Source organism: Camelus dromedarius, chromosome 34, assembly GCF_036321535.1.
Source record: "Camelus dromedarius isolate mCamDro1 chromosome 34, mCamDro1.pat, whole genome shotgun sequence".
Classification (NCBI taxonomy): Eukaryota; Metazoa; Chordata; class Mammalia; order Artiodactyla; family Camelidae; genus Camelus; species Camelus dromedarius.
In genome coordinates, this window is record NC_087469.1 from 2,905,666 (window position 1) to 2,933,647 (window position 27,982).

The 27,982-nt window shown below is 41.6% G+C and overlaps 1 protein-coding gene across 1 annotated transcript in view; it reads left to right on the forward strand.

The window, feature by feature from the left end:
* Positions 1-27,980, forward strand: part of ZC3H12C (zinc finger CCCH-type containing 12C) — a 67,158-nt gene extending 39,178 nt beyond the window's left edge. Inside the window, exons 3-6 of the mRNA XM_031443760.2 lie at positions 12,623-12,762; positions 17,242-17,476; positions 19,909-20,015; positions 20,648-27,980. Coding sequence (XP_031299620.2) covers positions 12,623-12,762; positions 17,242-17,476; positions 19,909-20,015; positions 20,648-22,044 — 1,879 coding nt within the window. The 3' untranslated portion in view covers positions 22,045-27,980. The remainder of the gene's footprint in view (positions 1-12,622; positions 12,763-17,241; positions 17,477-19,908; positions 20,016-20,647) is intronic.
* Positions 27,981-27,982: the final 2 nt, after the last annotated feature.

A 27,982-nucleotide genomic window follows, 5' to 3' on the forward strand; every position in this document is an offset into this window, starting at 1 on the left:
TCTGTCCACATTTATCTGACTGTTTACATTCATTTTTCCTCAAGCGAGTCCAGAGTTTTAATTGACCTGTGGTTTTAGGTTCAGATGACTTGTCCTGCCGTTAACAACGTTCAGTCTTGTGAGCCAGCAGGGTGGGAGCGTTAAGTTGGAGGCCGGTGCTCTTTGATTCCTGAAAGTCCTTTATTTCTTCAGTCAGCTTCCATGATCTAGTCACCTGACTTTGTTAAAATTGTATCTCCATATTCTATTTGAGCTTCTGCCAAACGTATGAAAGAAGAGTGGTGAACAAGAAAAAACCCATCACTACCTCTACACCATGCTGTGGCACAAATTCTCCTGTCCCGTGGGATGCAAGCAGGGGCTTCCCTTTCTGATACAAACTATTGAAACTCGTCCCCGCCCCCACTCCCTCATTGTAGGTCCTCCGTCTTGGTCAGTAAACCCAGGTTTCTGGTTTTAGATCAGATCTCCTGACTGGTGGGTAGGCCTTATTTGTGCATATTTGTCCAGAGTATTAGGACAAATATTTCCTTTGCTAAACATCTCCGGTGGGGCACTTTTGGCCAAAAGGATCCATGCGTGTATCGCCTCTATGTTAGTGACAGGGAACCACCAAAAGTATTTAAGCAAGGGAAAAATGACATATCAGATTTGCCCTCAAGAAAGCTCCCTCTGCAGAGGAATTTAGGGAAGGATTTGAGCACTAAGACTGCAGACTCCTACTCATATTTGAAAATATATGCAAACGTTAAATTGTGGACAACTCCTGGGAAAAAAAACTAAAAATGTCATTGCTTCTGTATACCAGTCTAATGGCAGAGAATACAGAATGACTTGATCCCTACCCCCACCAGAAAGGCTAGTGTTAGGAACTAGCTGGTGTTCGTATAAATCTGAATCTTAACTGCGATGTAGAAAGGCCTTCCAGGTAAATCATTGCAGTCATTCTCTTAAAGCTTGAACGGAAATCAGATACAGATTCTTCGAGTCGGAATGTGAATAGAAAAATGCCCAAGTTCTGATAACTGTTCTTTATATCAAGAAGAGTGGGCTAAGCCCATATATTTATAAAATACAAGCAGAATTTAGCAGTCTGTGTAAATGGGGTTTATGCTTCTGATTGACTTTTTAAAGGCACAAAGGCTTTCATGTTTCTAATCTGGTTTGTGAAGGTACATGGACTTGAGACTCTCTCCAGTGTGAATCTGAGTATTGAAGGCATCTTGCCTGGACTGCAAAACCTGCCGTCAGTTGTCTGGTGGGTTTACTGTCCTGTTGCCTGTTCACCATTTTAGTACAGCCGTGTCTTACAGGGAATAAAATCTTCCTGCATACTTGGTCCAAGTGTTAGGTTTGGACTGCAGATGTGAGACGACAGCTTGCCAGAGTTCGTTCAAATTTGGTTTTGGCTTTTAACAAAAATGTATCAAAATTATGTGCTGTGGACCTGCATGGTGACCACTGGCCACATGTCCCTGCTGAGCTCTTGAAATGTGTCTAATCCAAATTGAGATATTCTGTGAATGTAAAATACATACCGTATTTTGAAAACTTAGTACAAAAAATACGTGAAATATATCAGTAACTTTTATGCTGATTATGTGTTTATAATGATCGTTTTTGGTACATTGAGTTAAATGAGATACTACTAAAATTAGTTTCACCTGCTGTTTACTTTTTAAAATGTGCTCTTCTAGGTCATTTAAAATTACGTGCATAATTCACATTATACTTCTATTGGATAGCCTCTCAGTGAAAGGTTTTTTAAGTCCCAACTTAATTAAAGGACAGTGTAATTTCCCCCAGACGAGTGTTGTAGATACTACTTACAGGTTAGTTGGCAGTGTCCCATTTCTCTTATTGTTTTAAAGAAAACCCTTAGATACTATGAAAAGAATCAGAGAATGAGAACTCATTTCTTCCTGTTGTTTAATTGTATCAGCTTGGAGTCTGACAAAGACAGATACTAGCTGTGTTCCACTGTCTCTTTATGACCCAGGTGTGTGCTTCTGCTTGTCACCAGGTGTGAATTTTAATAGACCAGTGGTCAGTAAACTTTTCTGTTATCTCAAGTGTGCTTATTTAAACCCTAACCTAGGAAACATGTACTCCAATTACATATGAATAAAGTTAATTATAGATCACTTAACTAGTGTTACCAGTTCTAAGAAGTGGGAAAGTGACCCAATTATAAGAAATAGGGAAAAAGTGATCCGAGTCTGTATTTTCTACTTTTGTTAACACAAAAGGTATTTTTACACCTACTTAACAGATATGTTCTTTTCAATATCTTTAGACTAAAGACCCATTTAGAAATAAACTAGATAAATGTGCTTCCTGTTACTAATTTTGGCTTCAAATTATGGACCTTTATTATAAGGTCAGGAAACCTTTCTCCTTTCCTTTTCCCTCACCCTTTCCCATTCTCAGAACTCTCTTGGCCACACTGCTGTTGTGTCCATACCAACTGGAGAATAACAGTAAACCTATATCATGTTAAGACTTCCATTATGACTTTGGTATTGAAATTTGCATTGTCCTGAGTCAGTGATTTTTCGCTTTTATTTTCCTTTAAAGCAGTACAATCATGCAAATCGTGCAAGTAAATTTAAAACAGTATTTAAAACCAACGAGAGCATAGTGTTGTTTGAATTGGAGGGTACAGATCGGGGCTGTTGTGTCCCACTTAAAAATTCCCTTCCTTGCTCCCTGGAAAGGCCTCTGAGGCTCTGAGAGTGGAATTTCTCTTTGGAACAGAACTTGATAAACGTTGATTCAGTTATCTGTGACAAGGGGGCATAGACTTAGTTTTCGGGGTCTATTGCATGCTGACCACTAGCTTTGGGTTCAAAGTGATCTTGTGTAGTGGGAAAGAGATCTGGGGTTAAAAGTTGAGTAGCTATAACAGTGACAGAATAGGCATAAATTAATCATTATGAGCCTTCAGTTTAAAAGAAAAAGTTCTAGATGCCCATGAGTCAGCACGTGGAATTATAGGTTCTCAAATACAATATGAAGTTTTTTTTTATTGAAATATAGTCAGTTTCCAATGTGTCCATTTCTGGTGTACAGCACGATACTTCAGTCATAAAGGACATACATATATTTGTTTTCATGTTCTTTTTCACCATAAGTTACTATAAGATATTGAAGTTTAATTAGACTGCACTGATGGGAAGTGAAATATTGTTACTTCTATATTGAAGACAATACCCAGCCACACTTCTCTCTCCCTGCTTAAGAAACATGGGATGGATGTAAGAGAATTTCTTCTTAACAGTCATTAAGCACTGGAAATGCATTAGTATTTAAAAGTATTCTTTAAAAGTAAAAATCTATGTTTATATATCCAACATGGTTTATGTACAATCAGGCCTAACAAATGAAAAAAAAAATAAGTCATCAGGTATCTGAAGGGCACTTGGGTATATTAATCATTTCATGTTCAATAAATATTTATTATTATGTAAATATAATTAAATTAACTATATCTGAACTTGAAGGACTTTGGTACTAAATATTCACATACGATGTTCTAGTTTAAAAGGGTACTTTTTACTCATATTTTTCATTGTAGTCACTTCACTGACAAACTTGTATCATCATACATAGCTTGATACAATGACCCATTAAAGTCACAGAAATTCTGTAATCATACTTGAATCTCCCAGTGGAGGGTGTGTTCTTGATTTAAATAGAAGGTGACATATGGGAGGTTATAAAAAAGCCATGGATTATTTTGTTGAGTCCCCTGATGACCTTGGTCTCTTTCTGGTTTCTTTTAAAAACTAAAACTGTTTAGTGATCTCCACACAACAAACACATTGATCTAAAAATCACAGTTTACTATCAACGGTGAGATTAAAGCTATCAAAGACATTGGTTTCATTTTCATTGCAAAACAAGCTTTTTTCCATTTTCTAAAAATTAGGACCAAAGGGACACGAGAAAGTAGAGGAACTAGTATTTGCTGACACTTCTATGTGCCAGGCCTTGTGCTCGGTGCCCTGGGGCTGGTACCTTGTTCAGTTCTCACAGCCCTGAAGCGTAGGTGGGACTGTCTCCCTTTTAATTGTGAGAAAATTGGAGGTTCAGAGTAAGTAACTTGCCAAGGTCACACAGAGAGGGACCAAAGAAAATACGTCAACTCACGTCTAATTCCAGCTGCTGCGCTGTTCCCGCTGTGCGGGCGTACTCAGGAGGAGCCTGCTGAGGAGTGTGGTGCCGGTGCTGCCGCTGCTGGTGGTGGCAGCACCAGTGCTTATAACACTCACTGCTGCGAACAGTGCTAAACGTGCCGTTCATTCCAGGTCTGGTTTTTACAGTTAGATTTTAGATGACTTACGGAAAAACATTTTAAGAATAGCTTTCCTGAGGGGGAGGGGACAGCTCAAGTGGTGGAGCGCATGCTTAGCACGCACAGGGACCTGGGTGCGATCCCCAGTACCTCTGCTGAAAAACCAGATAAATAAATAAGCCTGATTACTTGCCCCCTGCAAAAAAAAAAAAAAAAAAAAAAAAAAATGCTAAAAAGAAAAAAAGAATAGCTTTCCTTTGATTGTAGAAGGGATATTCTTACTACATAAATTTTAGACAGTAAGAAAATAAAAATTACCTATGATTTCCAAGGTTCTTGACAAGCATTATAAGTAATATGTTAATTCAAAGCAAGTACTCAACCTGGAACAAAACCATATTTGAGGAAATGAGATCACTGGAAGAAGACTCCTTATTTCTCCCCTTTTTTTTATTTAATGCCATGAAAAGAATCAAAAAGCAGCAGTCTCCGCTAGCAGATGCCTGATTCCCTTCTTGGGTTTCTCCATGTGTTTTGGCTGCTGCTCATGTCTACCATGGGAAGATAACAGTTATCATTCTAAAGTAACCTTTCCTGTCCTGTGGTTACCCTGGTCAATGATGTGTGTATATTTATAATTTAACACAGTATCGTACATGAAATTGTACTTCATAGATGTGGCAGGTGGAATGGTTCGCCCATTGTTCTCTTCTGGGTCCTGTATTGAGTCAAACTACATTAAAATATGTGGTTCCCTGAATTTTTCTGTCCATTACAAACCACACATTTGTAATCTATTGACCATCACAGTGACTAAATAAATTAATGGCACATAATAAACAACTGTAGCTCAGTTCTCCAGTGGGACGTGGATATGGTGGTGTTAAAAGATACAGCAAACATCCTATTAGTTTGAGTGCTTATGGAATTGCCCTCTGTCAAAGGATGGTAGAATCATTGGGCTTTTCAAATTTGTGACAGTGGTATATATGAATAAATTAAAGATAATCCCATTAGATACGAGACAGTGAATTTACAGAGTAATGAAAAGTTATAATGGTGAAAGTCTTACGAAGAATATGTTGGTCAAGATAATTTGTGTTCGTCGTAGCTCTCCTCGGCTTCCAATTCCTAGTTCACTAGAAGTTGCATGTGTGTGAAACTGAGTGGGAGTCCCTGGATAGAAGTAATATGGCTACAGCTACCCTAGTCCGGACCCTAGTAGCCCTTTCCACAGCTTGGTCTGCAAATTAATTTCATCTCATTGTCTTGGGAAAGCACAACAATGAACACGGAAACCTGTTGGGGAAGTTGCAGTGACATAAGTCAGCAGTTTCCCATGTGGCATGTCGGTTGCCATTGAGATTAGAAAACCTCTCATTCAAAATCTGACCCAAAGCCTGGCAGACCCAGTGCATATTTACTCTCAGTGTAGGTAAAGATTGGCCCAGGTGCCTTCTCTCCCAGGAGCTCCAAACATCCTCTGCCTGGGGTGCAGATGATCGTAGCCCTTAGTTTATACAGAAGGTCTCTTCCCAGCAGATTGACAGCATTAAGAGATGAGAGTGGCATGTTCCTCCCACTTGAGGACCTGTTTGCGCAGGAACATCAGAGGAGAAAGATGAGAAAGGTTGTCCAGAGATGCTCACAACTTGTGTGTTTTTCTGGATGCAGGTGAAGCAAGAAAGCTCCGAAGAAATCGCAGAGCACAGGGTTTCGTATCTACAAGAAAGGATAGGAGAAGACTAAGGCAGGAAAAAGAAACATAAAAGGCTTTTCTTGTCCCAGCCCTGAGGCCCCCCTTGTAGGTCAGTTTTGCTCATCAGTCTGCACCATTTGCCGGTTGTTTCCTGTCTGAGTTCCTGGGGCGGGGGCGGGGCGGGAGGCCTCCTGATGGGGGTGGCGGAGCCTCACAGTTTGGCTGCATCCTCGGCATCTTCCTCAGTCTCTTGCAGCGTCGCTCTTCCCAGCGTCCTGTTTTTTCACAGCAGCAACGCACTGACTCTGCACCAGCGCGCCCTGCCTTGTTTGTTGGCAGCCCCTGAAAAGCGCTCCCTTTGTGAATAACCCTAGGCAGATAGCGCTACAATCTTGAGTTTCTTTTTGTCTTCGCCCTTCTCCATGTTTTCCCCCAAACTGGATTACTGTGGCCAGTACCTGAGAAACTGCCTATCCTTTGTCATACAGATGCCTTTTCTCCTGCTGGTGCTTGAATTCCAGCAACAAGGCTACCACGAAAGTGGAGAGGGTTAGGGATCTGCTCTGATCCACCCCTAAGTCCATCCATCCCCATTAATTTAGAAGAGGGCTCCATGAACCCTGGTGGAAGTCACCGGGGGACGCAGGCAGCAGCGTCTCCCAGGCCACCTTTTGGAGAAAGACTTCAGTCTGCCGTCAGGACACGCATCCGAGGATGGAGGGGCAGCCTGAGTTGCTGCAGGAGGTGCCTGGGGCCACGGTGCTCCCTCGTGAGGGGGTGACCATTTGCCCCCATCACGCCTTTTCCGTTAGGCAGTCATCCAAGGCACCACTCCAGGCAGCAGGCAGTGCCCATCCACACACACAGGGCTGTAAACTGAAAAATGCTGTAGAAAACCTTGGCACATTTTTGCAGATCTTTTCAGGGCACTGGAAATAACTCTTAAGACAGGTATCAGCCAGGGGAAAGGGCTGTGGTAGTCGTGACCACATCTGATCCAGCCAGCAGCACTGGATAACTTCTGAAAGGCATCTGAGTCCCTGGAACTCCAGAGGGAGGGCTGACTTTCCTCAGTAAGTTGGTTGGACGGCACTGTAGTTTTAGGCTCGTTTTGCTGGTTAGTAGCCTGACTCCTTTGGGTTCCCCTTCCTTCCGAGTTATCAGGGCAGCCACTTGCCAACCTGATGCCTTAATCCCAGAACAGCCTCTCATCCAAATTTTCAGACTCCCAGTTCCTTCCCCTGAGTCATTTCTGCTTCCCTCACTGTGTTTTGCACGTTGAGTGTTACGGGGATTCTCGGAGGTGGAATCCACATCAGATCATTCAGAGAACGTGGCAATTCGCCCTCTTCCAAAGGGAAGTTATCCCCAGGTCCTAAAGCCATTGGGACCCATCTATCCAGAAGTCGTCGCCTCCCTCGAGGTCCCACTTTGAGGCAAAGGAGGGTGAAGGGGAATCGGAGGGGCCACAGCAGAGAAGGGTTGAGAACCTGGAGAAAGAAGAAAGGCACGTTCAGTTTCTTAAACTCTTCCTTCCGTGTTTTAATTCATTCTATATGGCTGTCAGTTCATTCCTTCATCTGTCTCCTGAGATCCAGAGATACCAGTAGTCCTTTTCTAAAAATCTGTAGTAAGTATACCAGTTTGTCTACTTCAAATGAGCCTTCCTCTGGCCACCGCAAAGCAGAATTTTTATAAACATGCCTATTCCAAACATGACAGTAAAATCAGCCTTTTAAAAAAGAGACCTGCTGGCAGGCTCCTTGTATTTTTCTTCATTAAAGCCAGCGTTGAATCACATGCAACCTCCAAGTCCGCGTTACCCATTTTGCTCAATAGTAACTCCGAATTTGCAGTGACAATTTGGCATTTTCCCTGGGAACCCAAACCCACTCAGCCAAAGGACACTTTCAGCAAGCACTCAAGGTCTCCTGCGTAATCAGCAGTGGCCACAAATCTGCTAACAAATTCACCAGCAGCAGGACTCACTTGAGGTATAACGTCCTTATTGCCAAATTGTTGAAATAAAAAAGAAATTAAGGCCCAGAGGAACATGCCGGTTCATAAATATAGAATTAGCTATTTTTACTACTGAGGGGAAAAAGCCCTAAATGCATGCAGATACAGCCCGTAAGTGGCCACAGAACTATAATGAGTTTTCTTCTCTATTTATGTCGAATTAAGGCTTCAGTTTATAAACATCATCCTGCGTTTTTAGAAGACACTCAGCAGACAGTTAATTCACACCAGTAGCGACAGCGACATTGTGCTCACTCTGATATCCTGTTTTTCGTAATTTTTTTTTAAATCAGGCTGACTCTGTTCTTGTAATTCTGTATCAGAGCCTCCTGCAGTTATGTAGGACCTTATGTCCAACCCAGCACACACGATTAGTCACGTCCTTCCACACGCCCCAGTAAGGTCAGGTCAGGTGCAGGCTCCCGCAGCCCTCTCCCAGTCTAGGGCTGCCCCACCTGCAGTCTGGAGCCACCTGGTAGTTGTCTGCTCAGGCTGTTGCTGTTCCTAGGGGTGATTCTGGGCCTTGGCAGCTGGCAGGGACTTCCAAGACTTACAGCGGCCATGCCAGGGATTTCCTTGTCGTCAGTTCATTTCTTTGGCCTGATCAGGAGAGAACTGGCTGGGAAAGTATCGGAGACGCAGGGACCAACCCCGCACATCCCCAGTTGCCTGTCTGCCTTCCCGCACACCCCACAGAAGAGAAGACATTCCCCTTCTCCTTTGCGAGATCTAAGGCTGGGCCAACTGCTAATCGCTTTAAATCTGACTTCAGGTAACTATGGGGTTTGACGATACCTGGATGTGGAATTACTATGTTTTAGAGAAAGCACGCCTTCGAATTTAGTATTGCCTAACTGCCCTCCTGGCAACTCATACCAGCTTACACTCCCACCTGTGATGGATGAGTTCCTGCTCTCTCACTTCCTTGGCAACATCTGGTGTTTGCAGTCTTTGTTTTTTTCCAGTCTGATGGGTGTGAAGTGGTGGCTTTAATTTGCATTTCTTCTGTTGAGCATCTTTTCATATGTTTGTTGGTCATTTGGGTTTCCTCTTTTGTGAATTCACTGTTCGTATCTATTGCCTTAAAAAAGAAAAAACTGGTTACCCTTCTCAAGATACAGGAATGCTTTATGTATCCTGAGTCCCACTCTTTTCATCCATCCTGTATGGTGCAAATGGCTTCTTCCAGTCTGCGGCATTTTTATTTTGTTTATGGAGTCTTTACGTGCTCAAAGGCGTCCTTCTTTTCCTTGATTGTATGCGGTTGTGTTTTCTTTCAGAGTCACTTCCCTCTCCTGCTGTGAACGTCTCCTGTAACGTCTTCTGGATGTTTTACGATATTTTCAAAGTTAAATCTTTGCTCTGTACACAATTGGTTTTGTGTAGGTTATGAGATTTTAAAAATTCAATTTTATTTTTTTTCCGCATAAATAACCAATTGCCCTAGTACCATTTCTTAAATGGCCCATCTTTTCTTCATCGATTTATGGTATCACTTATCATTTATACACAAGTGTGTGTGTCATCTTAGGCTCATCACGTTTCTGTTTTTTAATCTTTGCCTGTACCTGACTGGATTTCTGTCGTTCCATACTAAAGTACTGGGAGCTAATGGGGAGGTTCCTCCTTCCTTGTTCTTCAGAATTGCTTCACTATCCGCGGCTTTTTGCTTTTCCATATTAATTTCAGGATCAGCTTCTCAAGTTCCATAGAAAACCCTCTGAGGATTTTTATTGGGACTTCAGTGCACGTACAGATTAGAGAATTGCCACCTTCATAAACTGAGTCTTAACCACCCGCAAAGATGGTGTGTTTTTCCTTTCGTTTAGGCCTCCTCTTGTGCCCTTTAATACAGGTTTTCAGTTTTCATTTTCTCTATACAACTTCTGCAATATCTGTTCTTCTTTAGATTTGTTGGGGTTTTGTTACTATAACAAATGCGATCTTTTTTTAAACACCTTTACTGTGGTGTGGTTCCTGTACAGCAAACTACATGGGATCATTTTCAAAACTAAAAGTTTTAATTGGCTTGCTGGTATATATCAACACGACTTTTTTAATAGCACGTTGTCTGTATGACACAGCTTTCTGATGTCAGTGGGAATCTGTTCTGTGGCCTAGTACACAGCTCATTTTCTAACTGTTCCATGTATTCTTGGAAAGATTTTCTCCTTCCTAATTTGGTGTGGAGCTTTGTGTATGTCCACTAGATCAAGCTTGTAATTGATTATTCAGTTATATATATTCTTACTAAATGTTTTCTGCTCCCCCTGCCAACTAGTAGGATTGTGGACTTGTTCATTTCTTCTGTTGATTCTGTGATCTTTTGCACCACTCACGTGGACATTGGGTTCACCGTTACTACAGCTTCCTTGTGAATTGTTCCCTTTTTACTATTATGTAATATCTTTTTATCCCTAGTAATGTTTTTCCTTATAATATCTTTTTTTCTGATAGTAATAGAGCTTTGCCAGTTTTCTTTTGGTTTATGGTATGACTAAGGTAGCCATTAAGGATGCGTTTAGTTGCAAGTAACAGAAAACTTGACTACAGTTTCTTAAATGTTGGAGGCAGGGTTTTTTCCCCTCAAATAACAAGGTGAGAGATTGATGTGGGTCCATGAAAGTTCATATGTTTCTGTTTGCCACTCGCAGCGTGGCCCTTCTCCCCAGGAGGTTATGTGGGATGGCACTAGGGCTGTGGGTGGAGGGGAAGGAGCAGATTCTGAGAACAACCTTTCTTGTCAGTGTTGCATATGGTACAGTTCCTGTGTTAGCATCTGTGGGATCCGTGTCCCGGGATTGTAAGTGATTTGCTGTTTACACAGCTTAGATTTCATGAAAGTTCTTTAATTAGAAGATAAAATCTTCTATTTCTACAGTAAAATATGATGGTTACTTTTACCAAATGAAGTCACCTGGAAGAAAATGCTAATGCAGTCCTCTCTTTAAAGCCAGAAGCAATTAAATGCTCAAGTGTCAGTTAACGAAATGCCATTGCTGACTAGCAGAACATAATACCCTTAGATTTTCAAAGCATTAATGCAAAATAAAAATAGTTAGGTCTTAGCAAGCTGGGTTTTGCATTTAGGAATAGTTAGCCTACTTATCCTGGCAAGAGATGATAACTATCATTTTCTGTAGTTTTTCCGAAGACTGATGAAATTTCACTATTTTCCGTGAAACCTAACATCACTCTGTATCATTTGCTGGGATATTATCGAGGCTATGAGGTAACTCTTCTTACCTAGAAAATGTACCTCAGACTCCCCTTTCCCTTACCCTTTTCTCTGAAACTTCCATTGCATCTAATTTTACCTCTAACCTTGTCCCGGACCACTATGACAGCTCTGTGGAGCATGAACAGTTTGCATTTATAGCCTTCAGCATCGACAATGCAAGTTGGTCTATTTCTGTTCTGTCCTTCAAATGTGATTAGCCATGTTTAGATGGTTCTGGTGCTTCCCATGGGACCCCTCGAACAATATATTAATATACCTAATGCTTGATTTGTGCTAAAAGTTAACAGAGCATTTACTTACCTTATTCCATTCAGCCCTCCTTAGTCCCAAGAAATAAAGATGTTTCCTTTCTATATAAGAATGGGGCCTTCAGAGCTCAAACTGTTAAATAATGTATCACATTCAAAGCAAGAGACTGTTTCTTTAAAAACATTAGAATTAGAGTAAGTATTACTTTGAATTATTAGGTTAAAGTGCTCAAGTCCAGAGGCTGGTGCTAGATAAAAACTGAGTGGCTATACCGTTAGTTGGGCATTGTCTTTTAGGTACTAAACTGCTGATCCAATTTTGAATACCCTTTGGTCATCATTAATCCTTGTCCAACACAATATTGCTAAACCAGGTGTCTTTTCATGGAAGGACATGGAAAGTATTCCTTGTATGAGATTAAGCATTGAGTTTCCCCTTTGAGAGCGCATGTATACATTGTTTCACGTTGGCCACCTGATAGCTGTTGTGCTTTACCTAAGCGTTGGATTGAACTATATGCATAAGAACTCTTGAGAATGAAAAGTTTTGAGAAACTCGTACTCCAGTGTTTTTAGAGATTTTTTTTCTATATAACTTTTATATATAAATATATATATTTTTTTTAATTGAAGTGTAGTCAGTTTACAATATTGTGTCAACTTCTGGTGTACAGCACAGTGCTTCAGCCTTACATGAACATACATATATTCGCTTTCATATTCTTTTTCACCATGGGTTACTACGAGATACTGAATATAGTATATGATTTTTTTACCTTTAGCTGGAATTGTTCCTGCTGGGGCTGAAGCTTCTTTCCCCTATCCTCTTGAAAAGAGCGTGTATCTAACTAGTTAACCTGTATTTACAGCTTCACATTTGAAAGCTCACTTTTCTTTATTCTCCCCACAATAATCATGCCAATTTTCTTTTTCTTTTTTCTCACAGATTTGTCCCCTGCTCAGTTATCTTAATACTTCCCTGAGCCATGAAACCCCATCTTCAATTTGAATTTCTTATCACTGTTTTAATTATCTTAATGTTTCTGTTTACAGATTTGAATTAATTGAGTTGAATTTGGGTTTTGTTGTGTTTTAAGTGCTCTAAAATTATCTTTCAGCCATGGAAACAAAGAAGTATTTTCCTGCCGAGGAATAAAATTGGCGGTGGATTGGTTTTTGGAAAGAGGCCACAAAGATGTTACAGTCTTCGTTCCTGCTTGGAGAAAGGAGCAGTCCCGGCCCGACGCTCTCATTACAGGTGAGCCTGTTAGCTCCCGTGGGGACCCCTGCAGGTGTCTCCTTGAATAATATGTTTACCTGTTTTTGTTTACTCAGCCTGTGTGACTGCCACATTCTCTTGGGTGGGAAGTAAAAGTTTTCGAGTTTAAAAACTGTTTATGTTAACTAATAAGCAAGTAATCCTTTCTATGTATGCCAGTTTTTCGTTTGTTTGTTTTTTACTTGGAGACTTCAAGTTTTATAAAAATTCTGACCTTTAGAGACATGCTGGGCGTCAGGAGACCTAGATTCAAATCCTGGCTGTGCCAGGTACTAGCCGTGGCACTTTGAGCAACACACTTGACCCTTTTTGGACTCCCATTTTCTCACTTCCTGTAGGAAGTTCGACTAGGTGACAATCAGATGCTGGCCACTGCAGATCAGAAAAGACCTGTGAGACCCCGGGGGTATGCTGTCTGGTGTCAAGTAGAAGGAAACGACTCGATTCCAGTAAAGTCCCTGTATTTCGCATTATCTTGTCATCTTGAAATGTATGAGCGTCAGACAAAGATGTTCCCTGTCGCTGTTCATTATTGTTGCTGAACACTTTGCACAAGTTTCTCAGTCAGTATCTAGCCCATCCCCCAACTCTCTCCACCTCCAGCATTAACGAAAGCTGAGGAACGTGTGTGACGAAAACGCTTTTCAAATCAGAAACACATGGAGAGACCACCCAGCGTGTACTTAAAGGGAAGATTATTTTAAGACTTTATTTTTATCTATAATTGTTAAATTAGCATAAGAATCCATAGACAAGTTATGGTGCGGCTCAGAGCCCTGGAATCAGACTCTAGCCTATATAAACTGTGAAGTGGGAGACGTGGGCTTAAGTCTGTCAGTAGTTCCAAGACATTGGATAACTTTGGAAAAAATATACGTATTTAGATCCTTATTTCACACCATATAGCAATAAATTCCAGATGATTGAAGAATTAATTATCAAATCTCTATTAGAGATTATTTTTAGTCTTTGGCTAAGGAAGATCTTTCTAAATTTAAAAATTTTAGAAGAAATTACAAAGAGATTGATTTAATTGGATCAAACGTCTGTATTTTGGGAAACTTTCTTCAATAAGACTTTTTTTATTTGCCTAAGAAAAAATACAGTAAATTAAAAAAATCCATGTCCTTAACATATAAAGATCTCTCACACACTGATAAAACAATAACATGGTAATAAGAACAGACAGCTCACAGAAGAGTGTAAGTACCAAATAACAGAAAACAAAAAAATGTTCAGCCTCATTAGTAATTATATAAATGCAAATTTAAACAATTTGTTTTTCAGCCGTGAAATTAGCAGAGATTTAAAAAACCTGGTAATACTCAGTGCCCCGAGGGAATTACTCCCACACTTCCGTGCAAACATAAATCATGACAGCCTTTCTGGAAAACGGTTTGGTCTTGAAATGTTAATACTTGAGTCTACTAGTTCCCCTTCTGGGAATACTTCCCCAGAAAATAGACGGAAGTACAGGCAAAGATTTTTGACCACAATGACATTCAGTGTAATGTAACTCACAATAGAGAAAAAAATGGGAACAAACCATGCATCCATTAGAAGAGTGGCTCCATAAATTAGTATGTCTCTATATGATAGGATATGCAGTATTAGAATATTTAGGTGGAGTTTTTAATGGTCTCAGGATGTGCTCTTTTACACAAAAGGCAGGCTTTACTATTGTGTGGGTGTGTGCACAAATATACATACATACCTACGTGGACATCGAACGTCTCAGCAACAGAAGGAAGTAAGTGCTTAATAAACGATTAGAAGAAAATATGCCAGAATATCGTCAGCAGTTGCCTCTGGGTCGTGGCTTTACAACGTCTTGTTTTCTCCTCACTTCTTAGTACTTTTTCTTACTTGGCAAGTTTTTTACAGGAAATTTGGAATACAGCAATAATCGGGAGATAGATCAACTGAAAAAGAAGAAAACAGTATTGAAACATGTAAATGATTAGAAAGCTTCTGGAGCATGAAAGGAATGCGGAATCAAGAAAAAGGGGAAGCGGGGCACTCCGTGCGAGGCGTGGCTGAGCTTCAGCCCTAAAGGCCAGCCTGCCTGCTGGTCTCTGGGTCGGCTCTCAGCAGGCAGTGTGCTTTGTAAAATGTGTGCGACTGTTGTCAGAGGCTGTGAGGAGTCTTCTCCTCCAGGAATAATTCTCTTGACTGAAGCCCTCACGCAGCCGATCCCTGGTACAAGGAAGAGTCCAGTGTTTCTTCACTGTGCCAAAAAAGAGACTTGATAAGAAACATCTTAAAGTTCTCAGATTTAGGTACAGACTCACGCTTTGCACAGTCTTCCATTGATTTAGCAAATATTTAACAAGCAAGCACTAAGCTGTGTATCAGGCACTGTGCTAGGAACGAGGGACTCAGTTAACTTACAGCAATACTGAACCCATCTTTATTTAAGTCAGGATTATTGGTCCTAATTAATTATCACTAATTATCTTCCTAATTAGTCCTTTTAACCTCCTCAGCTGTTAAAGAAATGCAGATTAAGCAGGATGGTGGTGACTGCTGGGCCACCATCCACATCACCCCTCCAGTCACTCCCAGGATGCAGGCACGTCCCATTCGAGTAGACACTCCCACAAGGAAAGTGCCGTGGATTAAGCCTGAACTCAGACAGGGCATCAACTGGAAGGCATCAGACTGTCCGTCTTTAAGTAGCTTATTTGTCTGTTCCAGGGACACTCATAGGGTATCTGCTAACAGATGCGCTTTCTGTGCTGAGCGCTGGTGGGTACACAGGTAAGCGGGGCACCTGCCCTCAAAGTGTTTGTCAGGGGACACACACAGTAGTTATCATGTGGCGAATCCTGTAGTTGAGACTGGGCTTTTGGTTTTGTACTGGTTTCCTGTGATTTTTAAAAAGAGGTCAACAATTTCGTGCGTCTGTTAAACAAACTCCAGTTGAAAGCCACGGTGTGTGCTGAGAGCTTGCGGGGCTCCGTGCCATGTGCTCTCCCAGGTGGGAACTCACCCCCTCCTCACAGCCTGCAGGGCACATCTGAGGACATGGAGAAACGGGCTCAGTAGGACTGCGACTGCCAGGAAGAGAGAGTGGCCGGAGCTGGGACCGATCCTCGCGTTGCTGATTCTCACACCCGTATTTCTTCCACTTCTGCTCTGCTGCTTTTCTAAGCCTTTTTCTGGTCTTAATGAACTCATTTGTCTGAAACGGCATGGAATCTGTATCCATGTCACTTTTCCGTTCCCCTCCGCTCACACCATCTCATCCTTCTGCTGTGGCTGTCACAACCCCTGCCCACCTAGTTTACAGGCTCGTCCAGCCCAGTAACTGAGGCCTCCTTGAGGAGAGAGCATCCTTCATCTTGGGAGCCATTGACCCTTAGCACCGTACCCAGCAGAGAGGAGGCACATAGTAATTATCCACTGAAGAGAGAGACTGAAAAAAAGTAACTCCAGTTAATAAGCATTGGGAAGTGAACCTTTTTTTTTAAATCATGACATCTGTCTGCTTATTCCTGGCACTCTGCACCAGAATTTACAGTGGTGGGAAGTCAGGGAGGGGGGAGCCACAGGAGGAAGAAGCATGGTGAGGAGCGAATTTTCATCATTAACCTAAACATGAACTCTAGCATCTTTATTTAAAATCACTAAACAAGGCTGTAGAGTTACCGAGTGCCGTTAAGAGTGTGCCAGCCAAAGAGAAAATGGGTATTCCCCTACCTGTCCACTTTAAAAAAAAAAAAAAAGGCTGTTTTCCCCACATAATCACTTCTCATCTCTTATCCGCTCAGTCCAGCCCCCACAAGACTGCTGGCCTCTATTAGCACCTGCTCCACAGGACGGGGCCCAGCACAGTCAGTGGCCACGCCCGTGACAGTGGTTCGTCGCTGCCCCCTCTCTCTGATATGTCTGCATCTTAAGACTCTTCCCTTTAACACCGCGACCTCTTCTACTTTTCAGACTCTCCCACCATCACATCCAGCAGGCAGAAAAACAGAACTACAAAATCACCAGATGTGGCGGAGAGAACCTGTTGCTCACTCCTTAACCCAGCACAGCTGCTTTGTGAGGGTGGCGTTGCTTTGTTAGGAACCTGTAAGAGGCCCCATTCACCCGGCAGTGCTGGTGACTCCAGCTGTCATGCGAAGGCTTCATGTCACGACAATCAGATTGGCTCGGTCATGTTTAAGTTTCACGCTTTTAAAGTTTCTAAAGCTTTTAAAAGTTTTAAACTTTCTGCATTTTTCAAGTTCACTTTTTGGGCTATTTTTAACACCTGTTTTTATTGAGAATCCTGAAGGAAAAAATGTCACTGGGAGTTACAAATGTTGCAGCGTCTACAAACTGGAACCACAGTCCCTGGTTAAATGGTCACATGCATCCAGCTCGTGTGACAAACACTCACATTGTAAGAAAGTTGCTGGACACACTTCGTATGTGTTTATTCCTGAAATTCTACCCTGATTATTCTTGCAGATCAAGAAATTCTGCGTAAACTAGAGAAGGAGAAGGTCCTGGTGTTCACGCCGTCCCGGCGCGTGCAGGGCAGACGAGTGGTGTGCTATGACGACAGGTTCATCGTGAAGCTGGCGTTCGAGTCGGACGGGATAATCGTGTCCAATGACAACTACAGGGATTTGGCAAATGAAAAACCAGAATGGAAAAAGTTCATAGATGAGCGATTATTAATGTACTCATTCGTCAATGACAAGTAAGTAAAACCCCTTACCTATGGTAATACTGCTTCCCTGCAAGTTTAACCACCCCAGGCGTCTGCTACAGAAGCCCTTTCCCTGCCACTGACCAGCCCTAAGACAGGTTTCCTCCAACCACTGACCCCCCTCACCCTCAGTGGGAGTCAGGAAAACTGCATTCAGGCCTCCGGAGGCCCCGTGTGAGGCACAGGCTGCCCTCCACTCCCTGTCTCCTGCGGCTGTGTGAGTGACCCACAGCAGCTGACGTAGGGACACTGGCCACCCTCAGAGGATGCAGACGGAGAACGTTCTGACCGCCAGAACACCGCCTTTCAGTGTCTGCCTAGAGCAGTGACAGCATACTTAAATATACGATTTCTTTTTATTGAGGTACAGTCAGTTTACAACGCTGTGTCAGTTTCTGGTGTACAGCACAATGCTTCAGTCATACATGAACACACATATATTCATTTTCATATTCTTTTTCACCGTGAGCTACTATAAGATATCGAGTATAGTTCCCTGTGCTCTACAGCATAAACGTGTTTATTTATTTTATATATACCAGTCAGTATCTGCAGATCTCAAACTCCCAGGTTATCTCTTCCCACCCCCTTCCCCCCTGGGAACCATAAATTGTTTCCTACGTCTGTGAGTCTGCTTCTGTTTTATATGTAAGTTCATTTATCTTTTGATTTTTTTTTAATATTATAGCAATGTAAGACTCTAGTCATGATTAAGTCAATAAAATGGACAAATGACATGTGCAAGCGGGTCTCCTGAGAAATAAGTATACAGTTGATCCTTGAATATCATGGGGCGTAGGGGTGCCAACTCCCCAACCCCTGCACAGTCAAAGATCTGCATGTAGCCTGGTAGCCGGCCCTCCACACACGCGGCGCCAGCCCTGTGGTCTGTGTTTACTGGGGAAAAAACCCAAGTATCTGTTGTGCACCTGCACCGTGCAGAACCATGTTGTCCAGGGGTCACTGTATTTACCAGTACGTGGGAAAAGCTCACCTCCTGATAATCAAAAATGCAAACTAAATCTACAAAGAGTATATTTTTTCACCCACTTAATTCACAGAATTAAAAAACATTTGTGCATATGCCTCATGCTGTTAAAGATATAAACTGATAGTTTGGCCTGGATCAGCAGAAGTCTTAAAAACAGCCTCTCAAGCCAGTAATCTCATTTCTTGGAATATATAATGAGGAAAAGAGGAGGGCCAGATATGTTCATTTCTGTATATTTATAACTTCAAGGTGCAAGGATTCAAAGGCAAGTAAAGTTACAACAAAGAAAGCTATTAAATTGCGATACATCTCCTGGTGGAATATTATTCAGCTATTTAGAATTGTGATTATGAAAGCTATTGAGAAACATGGGAAAATATTCATGTTAAAAAGACAAAGCATAAAATTAAAATTGTGTTTGTGTGCGAACAGAAAAATGACCATGCAACACACAAGTGGAAAATAATTGTATTAAGATTGTGGGATTGAGTGATTTTGTTTTCTGTTGTTAAACGTTTAATGTTACCACATTGTTTTCATAATATTAAGCATCATAGTTGCTAAGTGTTATTTCAGGCACGTTGATACTCCCTTAAGAGTTCATGCATTATTCCCATTTTGTGGGTAAGCACTTCGTTCATTTCATGTTCACACAGTGACATAGCTTAGTAGTAAAACTCTTCAATCATAAGTTCTTGACAATATTCATGCCATGAATTCTTGCTTCTGTTGGACACTCCAGACAAAATAATAAGTTTATTTCCTTCAGATTTTTTCTATGTCAACTGAGAAGTACCTGATTACGGTGAGAAAAGCATGGAAGAGGAGTTAGACAGAATTGAATCTTGACAATGCCATAGATAAAAAAAAAAAATATCTCATTCATCTAAGCCTCGATTAGAAAAGTGTGTTCATCTGTAAAGGGGAGCTAACACGTCCAGGGGTTACCATTACGATGCGATGAAGTGGTGTGTGTGAGGCATCTGACACGTAGCAGGTGTTCAGGTAGTTCCGCCTTCCCTTCAGCCCTCCTGCCGCTCCCTTCTCTCCCTCAGCCCCTCCTGCTGCCACCCCACCTGCTGCTTCCCAGGCTTAGTGTTTATCAGGCTCTCCTAAGTCATCACCGTGGTCATTCTCTACAGTCCTTACAAAATCCCAAGACTGAGAGGAAGGAAGAACTAAGTCTAGAACATGCTAGACTCAACACTTATTTGAATTAAGACAAATACAAATTCAGCTTGAAACATTTGAATTTTGTTTTCATGAAGAAAACCTGTACTACTTTTTTTTTAATATACCATAAATGTTGAATTAAAATACATGGATTAAAATTTCAAAAAAATACCTTAGGGTGAATAATCTTCACATTCCATCTTCGGAATTAAATTACCCACCTGCTCCTTAGAGATAATGTTGTGTATGTCCCCGACAGGTTCATGCCCCCCGATGACCCCCTTGGGAGACACGGCCCAAGCCTGGACAATTTTCTGAGGAAGAAACCTATTGTTCCTGAGCACAAAAAGCAGCCTTGTCCATATGGTAACCTTCTTTATGAGTATTTAATACAGTATGTTGTTAAACTTTTATTATTAAAAATAAACACTTAAAATTTTGGATGGCATAGTATGTGGTTCTTTTGATTGTGATGAAATCTAAGAAAACATCTTAGGCATGAAAAACTGTTTTTACCGAGTTGGGTTCCATGCAAATGCATTTCCCTGAATTAAAACATGGTTCCAAAGAGTCAGTTAATTTGGCACGAAGTTAGTTTTCAGGTAGATAAAAATGTGGCCTTCTCACATCCGGATGCACATCAGAGTAGCATGGTTTTGTCACATTACGGCGGTACGTTGTGCTCTTCAGAACAGAACGTCCTGCCTGATTACAAAGTCATACAGGAAGGGAAGGGGCAGGTAGGAGCTGGGGACACGCGTGTGAAGGGGTATTAAGCAGAAGCTCTGGAGGCGGTCGTGGCTCATCCAGCCGACTTTCCAGCTGCTCTTGGGAGCACTGGCGTGGGGGACTGCAGCGTGGCGTTTCTCCAAAGCAAGGCTCAGAGTAGCTCATAGCCCGGCCACCTTTGTTTTTTCCCCAGTTTAAGAGAGTAGTGCCAAACTGATGCTTGGGCTCCAGCAGGACATCCTTTGCCTAACTGGTCTTCCTCTTCCTAGGGAAGAAGTGTACCTATGGACACAAGTGCAAGTATTATCACCCCGAAAGGGGCAGCCAGCCCCAGCGGTCAGTGGCTGATGAACTTCGTGCCATGTCCAGAAACACAGCAGCCAAGACGGCCAGTGAAGGAGGGCTGGTGAAAAGCAACAGCGTCCCCTGCAGCACCAAGGCCGACAGCACTTCCGATGCCAAGCGAGGTGCTCCAAAGAGGCAGTCGGACCCAAGCATCAGGACTCAGGGCTACCAAGACCTAGAGGAGAAGCTTCCCACCAAAAACAAACTGGAGACCAGGTCCGTCCCCTCCCTGGTGAGCATCCCGGCCGCTTCGCCTGCAAAACCCCAAAGCACTACGTCTCTAAGCAATGGCCTTCCATCTGGAGTTCACTTCCCACCTCAGGATCAAAGACCACAGGGACAATATCCTCCAATGATGATGGCAACCAAAACTCATGGAACGCCAATGCCTTATGAACAGTATCCAAAATGTGACTCGCCTGTTGACGTTGGGTATTACTCGATGTTGAATGCATATTCAGCTCTGAGCATCTCAGGCCCGCGAAGTCCCGAGAGGCGCTTCTCCTTAGACACAGAGCACAGGGTGAGCTCGGTGGCCTCTGACTGCAGCAGTGAAGGGAGCATGAGCTGCGGGAGCAGCGACTCGTACGCGGGGTACAACGACCGGTCCTACGTCAGCTCTCCGGACCCCCAGCTGGAGGAGAACTTGAAGTGTCAACACATGCACCCTCACAGCCGCCTTAACGCCCAGCCGTTCCTGCAGAACTTCCACGACCCCTTAACCAGAGTGCAGAGTTACAGTCTCGAAGAGCCAAAGTACCATCACAAGCCGCCTCTCCCGCATCTGGCGGTGCACCTCCAGCACCCGGCCGTGGGGGCGCGGTCCAGCTGCCCCGGCGACTACCCGTCTCCCCCCGGCGCGTCTCACGCCAAGGCCCCGCACCTCGGGCGCTCCTTGGTGGCCACGAGAATAGACAGCATCTCTGACTCTCGGCTGTATGACAGCTCTCCCTCCAGGCAGAGGAAGCCTTACTCCCGGCAGGAAGGGCTGGGGGGCTGGGACCGGCCGGGTTACGGGCTGGACGCCTACGGCTACCGGCAGACCTACTCGCTGCCGGATAACCCCACGCAGCCGTGTTACGAGCAGTGCGCCTTCCAGAGCCTCCCCGAGCCGCAGGAGCCGGCCTGGCGGCTCCCGTACTGCGGGGTGCCGCCGGACCCGCCGAGGTACCAGGACAACCGGGAGAAGGTATACATCAACCTGTGCAACATCTTCCCGCCCGACCTGGTGAGAATTGTCATGAAAAGGAACCCTCACGTGACCGACGCCCAGCAGCTGGCTGCAGCCATTTTGGTGGAGAAATCGCAGCTGGGTTATTGAGAGTTGATGCATCTTCGTGGTGTTTTAGTAGTTTTTTGTTCAGCTCAAATGCTGAGGGAGGTTTGCTACAATAGCACATGTGATCTCCTTCTCGGCAAGGAGGTTATATAGTATCCATTTATGTGAAATACTGTATCATGGAATCTGTATGTACAGCCCCACATAGTGGAAGTATCACGGGATTGCTTTACATTCAAACTTTTTTTTAACCTTTCCTTTTTAAAGCTATATATCCTTGGCTGGAAGTTTTTCCAGTTTGATTTATTAGATGTGTCTGTGATCTTTGATATTAATCTTTGGTGCATCAGGGGTTTATATGCAGCACTTTTTAATCCTTGTTTCATGGTTTATTAACTTGGTGTTTGTCTATCAATTGCAAGCAATTCCAATACCTTCAGAATGTTGAACATTTGACTAGACCTAGCAGACTATTTTTTCAAGCCGAGCTTAATTGGAATCTTTTACAGCTTTTTAAGTTATTTTTATTTGGGGAAAGTGGGCTTCTTTGTGCTATAATCATTATTTATAGAAACAAAGATATACTACAGCACTGACTTTATATTTTTAACAAAATGTAAGTTACCAGTTTATGTTGAAATGGGTAACAGTATATATTAGAATGATTTACAAATGTGGCACTTTTCACTGTTTTATTTTTGTTTGGATATTTTGTGTTAAGTAATTAGTTAATTTAATATGGTTGACTTACAGGAAGGCAGATGCAATCAATGGAAAAAATTGTTTCCATTTTTTTTTTTTATAAAAAAAGGCAAAAGCCGTAACTGTTACAGTTTAGAGCTTGTTATCCAGCTGTGATGTGCTTCTAGACAGTAGACCTGGAATTGAATTCCTAGATTTCCATTAACCTGTATTTTTAATGTGTTTGTCTTTTTGTTTGGGGGCACAACAATACTGGATAAAATAACCCTTTCACAGTACTTGCCCGTTTTTAATGAATCTAATTATTCTCAATGCAACTTTTATATTTAATATACTCTTTAGCTTTCCTGCTATTTATCAAGGCTGGCCTGAGGTGGTTTTACGTGTTGAGGATATGCAACATTTATTGATACTGCACTATAGAAATGGTGATGGAGGAGTTGTAAATGGTAACTTAAAATTTTTGTAAGATACTGTATATTTTCCATTTTCCTGAAGGTAGTTTTTTGGGGGGTCAGTTATATTATTAAGGCCAGATTCTTGCCACAAATAGTGTAGTTTTTAGATACAGACTAGAGTCTGTTCTAGTATTAGTAAAGGATATTTCTGGTTTCACAGTCATGGGTTTTGCTGGGTGTGGGTTCCTTTCTGTCGGTTAGGAGGTAGACGATGTGGTGAGTGGCAGACGGCAGTGTCACTGGCACGACTTCACGCTGCCTCCAGTTTGTGAATGTTGCTGAGTGTAACACACTCTGCAGGCTGCCTGTTTGTCCGGTTATCCTGGTCTTTACCTGCCAGAGCTGGAAGTAAAGCCCTGAAAAACCAGAAGATACCTTTTACTGTTGATACAAATTGTATCTTTTTAACTATAAGAACTATTTTGATTTGTAGATCTAGTTAAAACACAAACGTGTAACTACGATTAGACTTTTGGGCAACATTTTATCCCTTATTTAAATGCAAAATTTTAAGGTAAAATTGAAGTCTAGAGTAGGGTAGAAAATAAAAGTAACAATTTAGGTAAATAAAGTGTCTGTCTTAGTTTTATATATTAAAATAGAGTCAATGAATTTATTGGCATTTTCTTTCTCCTAAAACTTATCTAGCGTGAACTTAAAATAAAGGTAAAATGCTGCCTGAAAATTACGTCCAAGCACCTTTGACTAGGACAACATTTTCACTACTCATGTGACACCGTGTGTCGCATGCAGTAGGATTTGGGTTTCAGTAAATGCTTCTAAAAGGCATTGTGCATATTGACATATCCAATAATCTGAACCGTGTTCAGCAAACCTAATTCAGGAAGGTGGGGTTCTCTGCAGTGGCTGCTGCCGTCTGTGCGGTGGGGTGCCCCTCGCTGCCGGGAGGGGACACGGGCGCTGCCACCCACGCCAGACCCAGGCGCGGCCCCGGAGCGCCCCGCTCACTTGAGAAATCGTTCACCTGATTTTGTCGGTCACTCTCTGTAACAAGTTTAATGTAGAGGCCAACCCAGTGCCAAAAATAGGGTTACAAACGTGAGGTACCTTTCATTTCAGTTATATTTATTCTAAGCTTTTTTTTTTAATTTAAGTATGAAATCATTTTAAAATGATACATGTAGGTTTTGCTTCCGTTTTCTTAATTTCTGCATTTTAATTACTTGGAGATTCTGCCAAACTTGATTAAATTCATTTAAATGAGATCTTAGGTGAAATGGCTATCATGGCCTTTAATTTGACTTCCTAATGCCTTTAGCTAACTCTGGGTCACCGCTTCCTGGAGTGTAGACTGTGGACAGCAGTGGAGCTTGCCACCACCTGTCCCGAAGTGAGTAGCTCTGAACAGCCACACTGAAATTCCTCAGTGTAAGTGACCCAGTTAAGAAACTGCAGTTTTCTTATGTCAAGAGGCAGTCTGTCCCCTGACCCCCTTTTTGTTTTGTTTTGGGTTGTTTTTTTTTTTTTTTTTTTCGGTTTTTCTGAAGCACCAGTTTTGCTTTCAGAGCTGACGAATGAGATGTTTGGCTGACTTTAGATACTGCAATTTCTTAATGATCTAAAGCAATAAATGAAAGGGTCCATCGTTAAAGTTAAATCCATAGCGGATCCCAAACCTTCATTTTAGCCAAAACTTTCACCTTAATCGTATCTTTTACCAGACTTGCTAACAGATAACCCAAAGAGGTGTGTTAGTAAGTGGAGAAACTGCCCAAAGTGGTCCACTGAGAGAAGAGGAAGGATTCAGACTGGCACAGTCTGTCCCGGAGTAATGGAGAGCGACTGTCCTTTACACAGTGACTCCCCCGAGTGTTGTCTCTGTGTCTTTGTACAGAGGGAGCGGTACCCAACTGGCCAAATTCTGGCCCTTAGTATTTCCTCCTTTCTTGCACGTGATACATAAGTTTTCACTCTCCTTTTTACAATCTGTGTATCCTGATAGAGTTTGCCATTGACCTAAACGTTTGAAAGAAATGCACACCGGTATAAAATATTTGATACTGGTAGAAACTTGAACTTTGTGTTTTTATGAAAACTCATTTATGAGAATATGTAATATAACCAAAAAGAGTGTTTTTATATATATATACTTATATATATATATATATATACACACACACACACACACATTCATACATGCATACATATCTGTTATAAAGTATTAAAAATGGGAGAGTGATACGCTTTTGATAGCTAACTTTTCCTTAATTGAACTATGTTTCTTTGAGTTATGGATGACCAAGTCTGGTGTCTGGATGACCAATGATAAGATTTAGAACCACTTGAATGGAAAGCAACTCTTTGCTGGTTTTATTCCTGGTATTTTTGAAGAATTATTTTGATAATTTTAATAGAACATGTAAATTTTAAAACACACACACACAAAAAAAAAACGTTTAAAGTAGTTTTGATTCTACAGATAATTTAACATGTCTTTTATGGATGTATCTATATGTATAAGACAGTAATATATTTATAAAACAAATATACTTTATGTCGTAGTTGTTAGTCTGTGACAGGTGGGAGGGTGGCTCTGGATATGTCTGTGTGTGTTTTGAAAACTCTCAAGCTATTTTTCCTCTGACTTCATGGCATTTACCCTGAGGTATATTTGGTTTTTGTTATTCTTTTCTGCTATCCAACTTCCTTATTCAAGATCAAATAAGACGTCCAGTCGCCCAGCCATTCTGTTAGGTGTGGCGCATCCATTTTATTGCCATCCAACTCCTGGAGACTTCCTGGGTGACCTGAAGTCAAAACAGGTTATGGCCAGAGAGAATGGTTATGTTCCAGATATATTCAACATGGGAACCCAGCTAGGATGCTCAGACTCCTTGGTACGCACCCACAAATAAAACGAAGTGTAAAATGCATGTACTGCACACGTGCATTAGCATAAGAGAAAGCAGAGTGCTAATCAAAGTAGAGAAACAGATGCATTACTTTAGATCAGTCTGGGAAGCCCCTTAGGGCCAGAGTTGACAATTTCTGTAAAGGATCAGACAGTAAGTAATTCAGGCTTTGAGAATCACATGGTCTCTGTGAACTACTCACCTCTGCCCTTCCAGCGGAAAAGCAGCCACGGGAAATATGTAAATGAATGGGTGTGGCTGTGTGCCAATAAACCTTTATTTTACCCGTGGGCCATAGTTTGCTGATTCCTGCCCTAGAACGAGAGAAACAGGCATATTAAGCAGAAAATCCTGATATGTGTTAATATAAGAAATAATAATTATTGTTCAGTTGGCCTTCAAAGAAAATGTTATTGGTGTCCTTCAAAAGAAGATTGTAAGACAGTCATATTAAAGCATCTTAATTCACTGATGTTTTTGGCCTGGCCACAAACATTTATTAGAGAGATTTCGTGTGTTTAATCACCAAAAGCATTCTGTAAAAAGATGTTTTAATAAATATCGAAATCTTTTCATGAACTTTCTATTGATAAATGGGAATCCTTTACCTACCTTTTGTTTTTTTTAAGGGCCTCATGGACCAAAAATTCCGTTGTAGTTTTTGAGAATTAACATATAATTAGCCATAAAATACTTTAAAGACTGCATCTATCAGTTACATTTCTCTGCTGGTTTTTGACTTCTGAAAAATGACAGACCTGCCCTTCTTTAAAAATGGTTTTAAAGAAGACAAATATATTGTAAGTTCACATACTGTAACTTTATTCTGTAAGATTAAAACTTGTGACTAGTGGAATCGTAGCTATACTGTGAATGCACTTGCTGTATTGTGATTCTCTTTATAAATAACAGTGTCTCCTGGCTCTCTGCAAACCTTTAGTGTAGATTATGTTAAACACCTTAGGACTGTCCTTGGTGAATGATGTTCTGAACGTGATCGTGTGTGATTTTAAATTCCTTGGAGTACATGCTGTGTACCACGTTCATTCACAGGGCTTTGTAAATTGTGATAACATCACATCATTTCCATAGGAACAGAAAATAGTTTTGAATGTTACCATCCACTTACGCTTTCTTTTAAGATTGGACTATAACTCTAGGTTCTAACAGTGTTCACAGTTTTAGATGGTGACTTAATTTTTTTTTTATGCTGTCAACCTGCTGTTTGCTTTTTACAGTAATACTCTGTGATATGTTAGCCATGACTTTCTCCCTAAGGTCCTTTGTCTTTCAGATTTAAAAACAATTTAAACTGACCACTTGACAATTTGGAAGTAAAAAAAAAAAAAATCTGTGCATGTTCCACTTTATAAAATTTGTAGAGTTTCATATTTTAAACCATGTACCAAATTTGCCTATTTTCTGTCCAGACATCTCAGCAGAGACAAACTGTTGTTCATTGAAGCTTTTGACCCCTTTCTTAAAGCAGCTTCTGCCTCAAGGGAAAAAGACACTGAAGAGGAATGGTTTGTTTTTAAGAACACGCTTTAGATTTCCTTTGGGTTGGGGAAGTTAGCAGTGTCCCAGCCAACACAGAGCACCCACCAACACGCGCGCTTCCGCAGAGACGTGGACGCAGCACTATAACCTTTCCTTCTAGGTTTTCTCCCCCCAAGCCGTAGGTGTATGCTGAGAGTAGAATTTCCAATCTGATCCTTCAAACTTTTCTTATAGGAAAATAAGGCAAAGAGTATGTTTAGAACAACCATCTGATAAACTGATGTGATGCGTTTGCCCCATGTCTGTTCTCTGTGTTTCTGTAATGGAATTTTTTTTTTCAACTCCGAAAAGCAGTATTTTAGACCTACTGGAAATCCGTATCAAAACAGCTATGTGATTCTGCCACTGAGAGAAAAAAAAAATTAAAAAAGATTCATTTTCCCTATG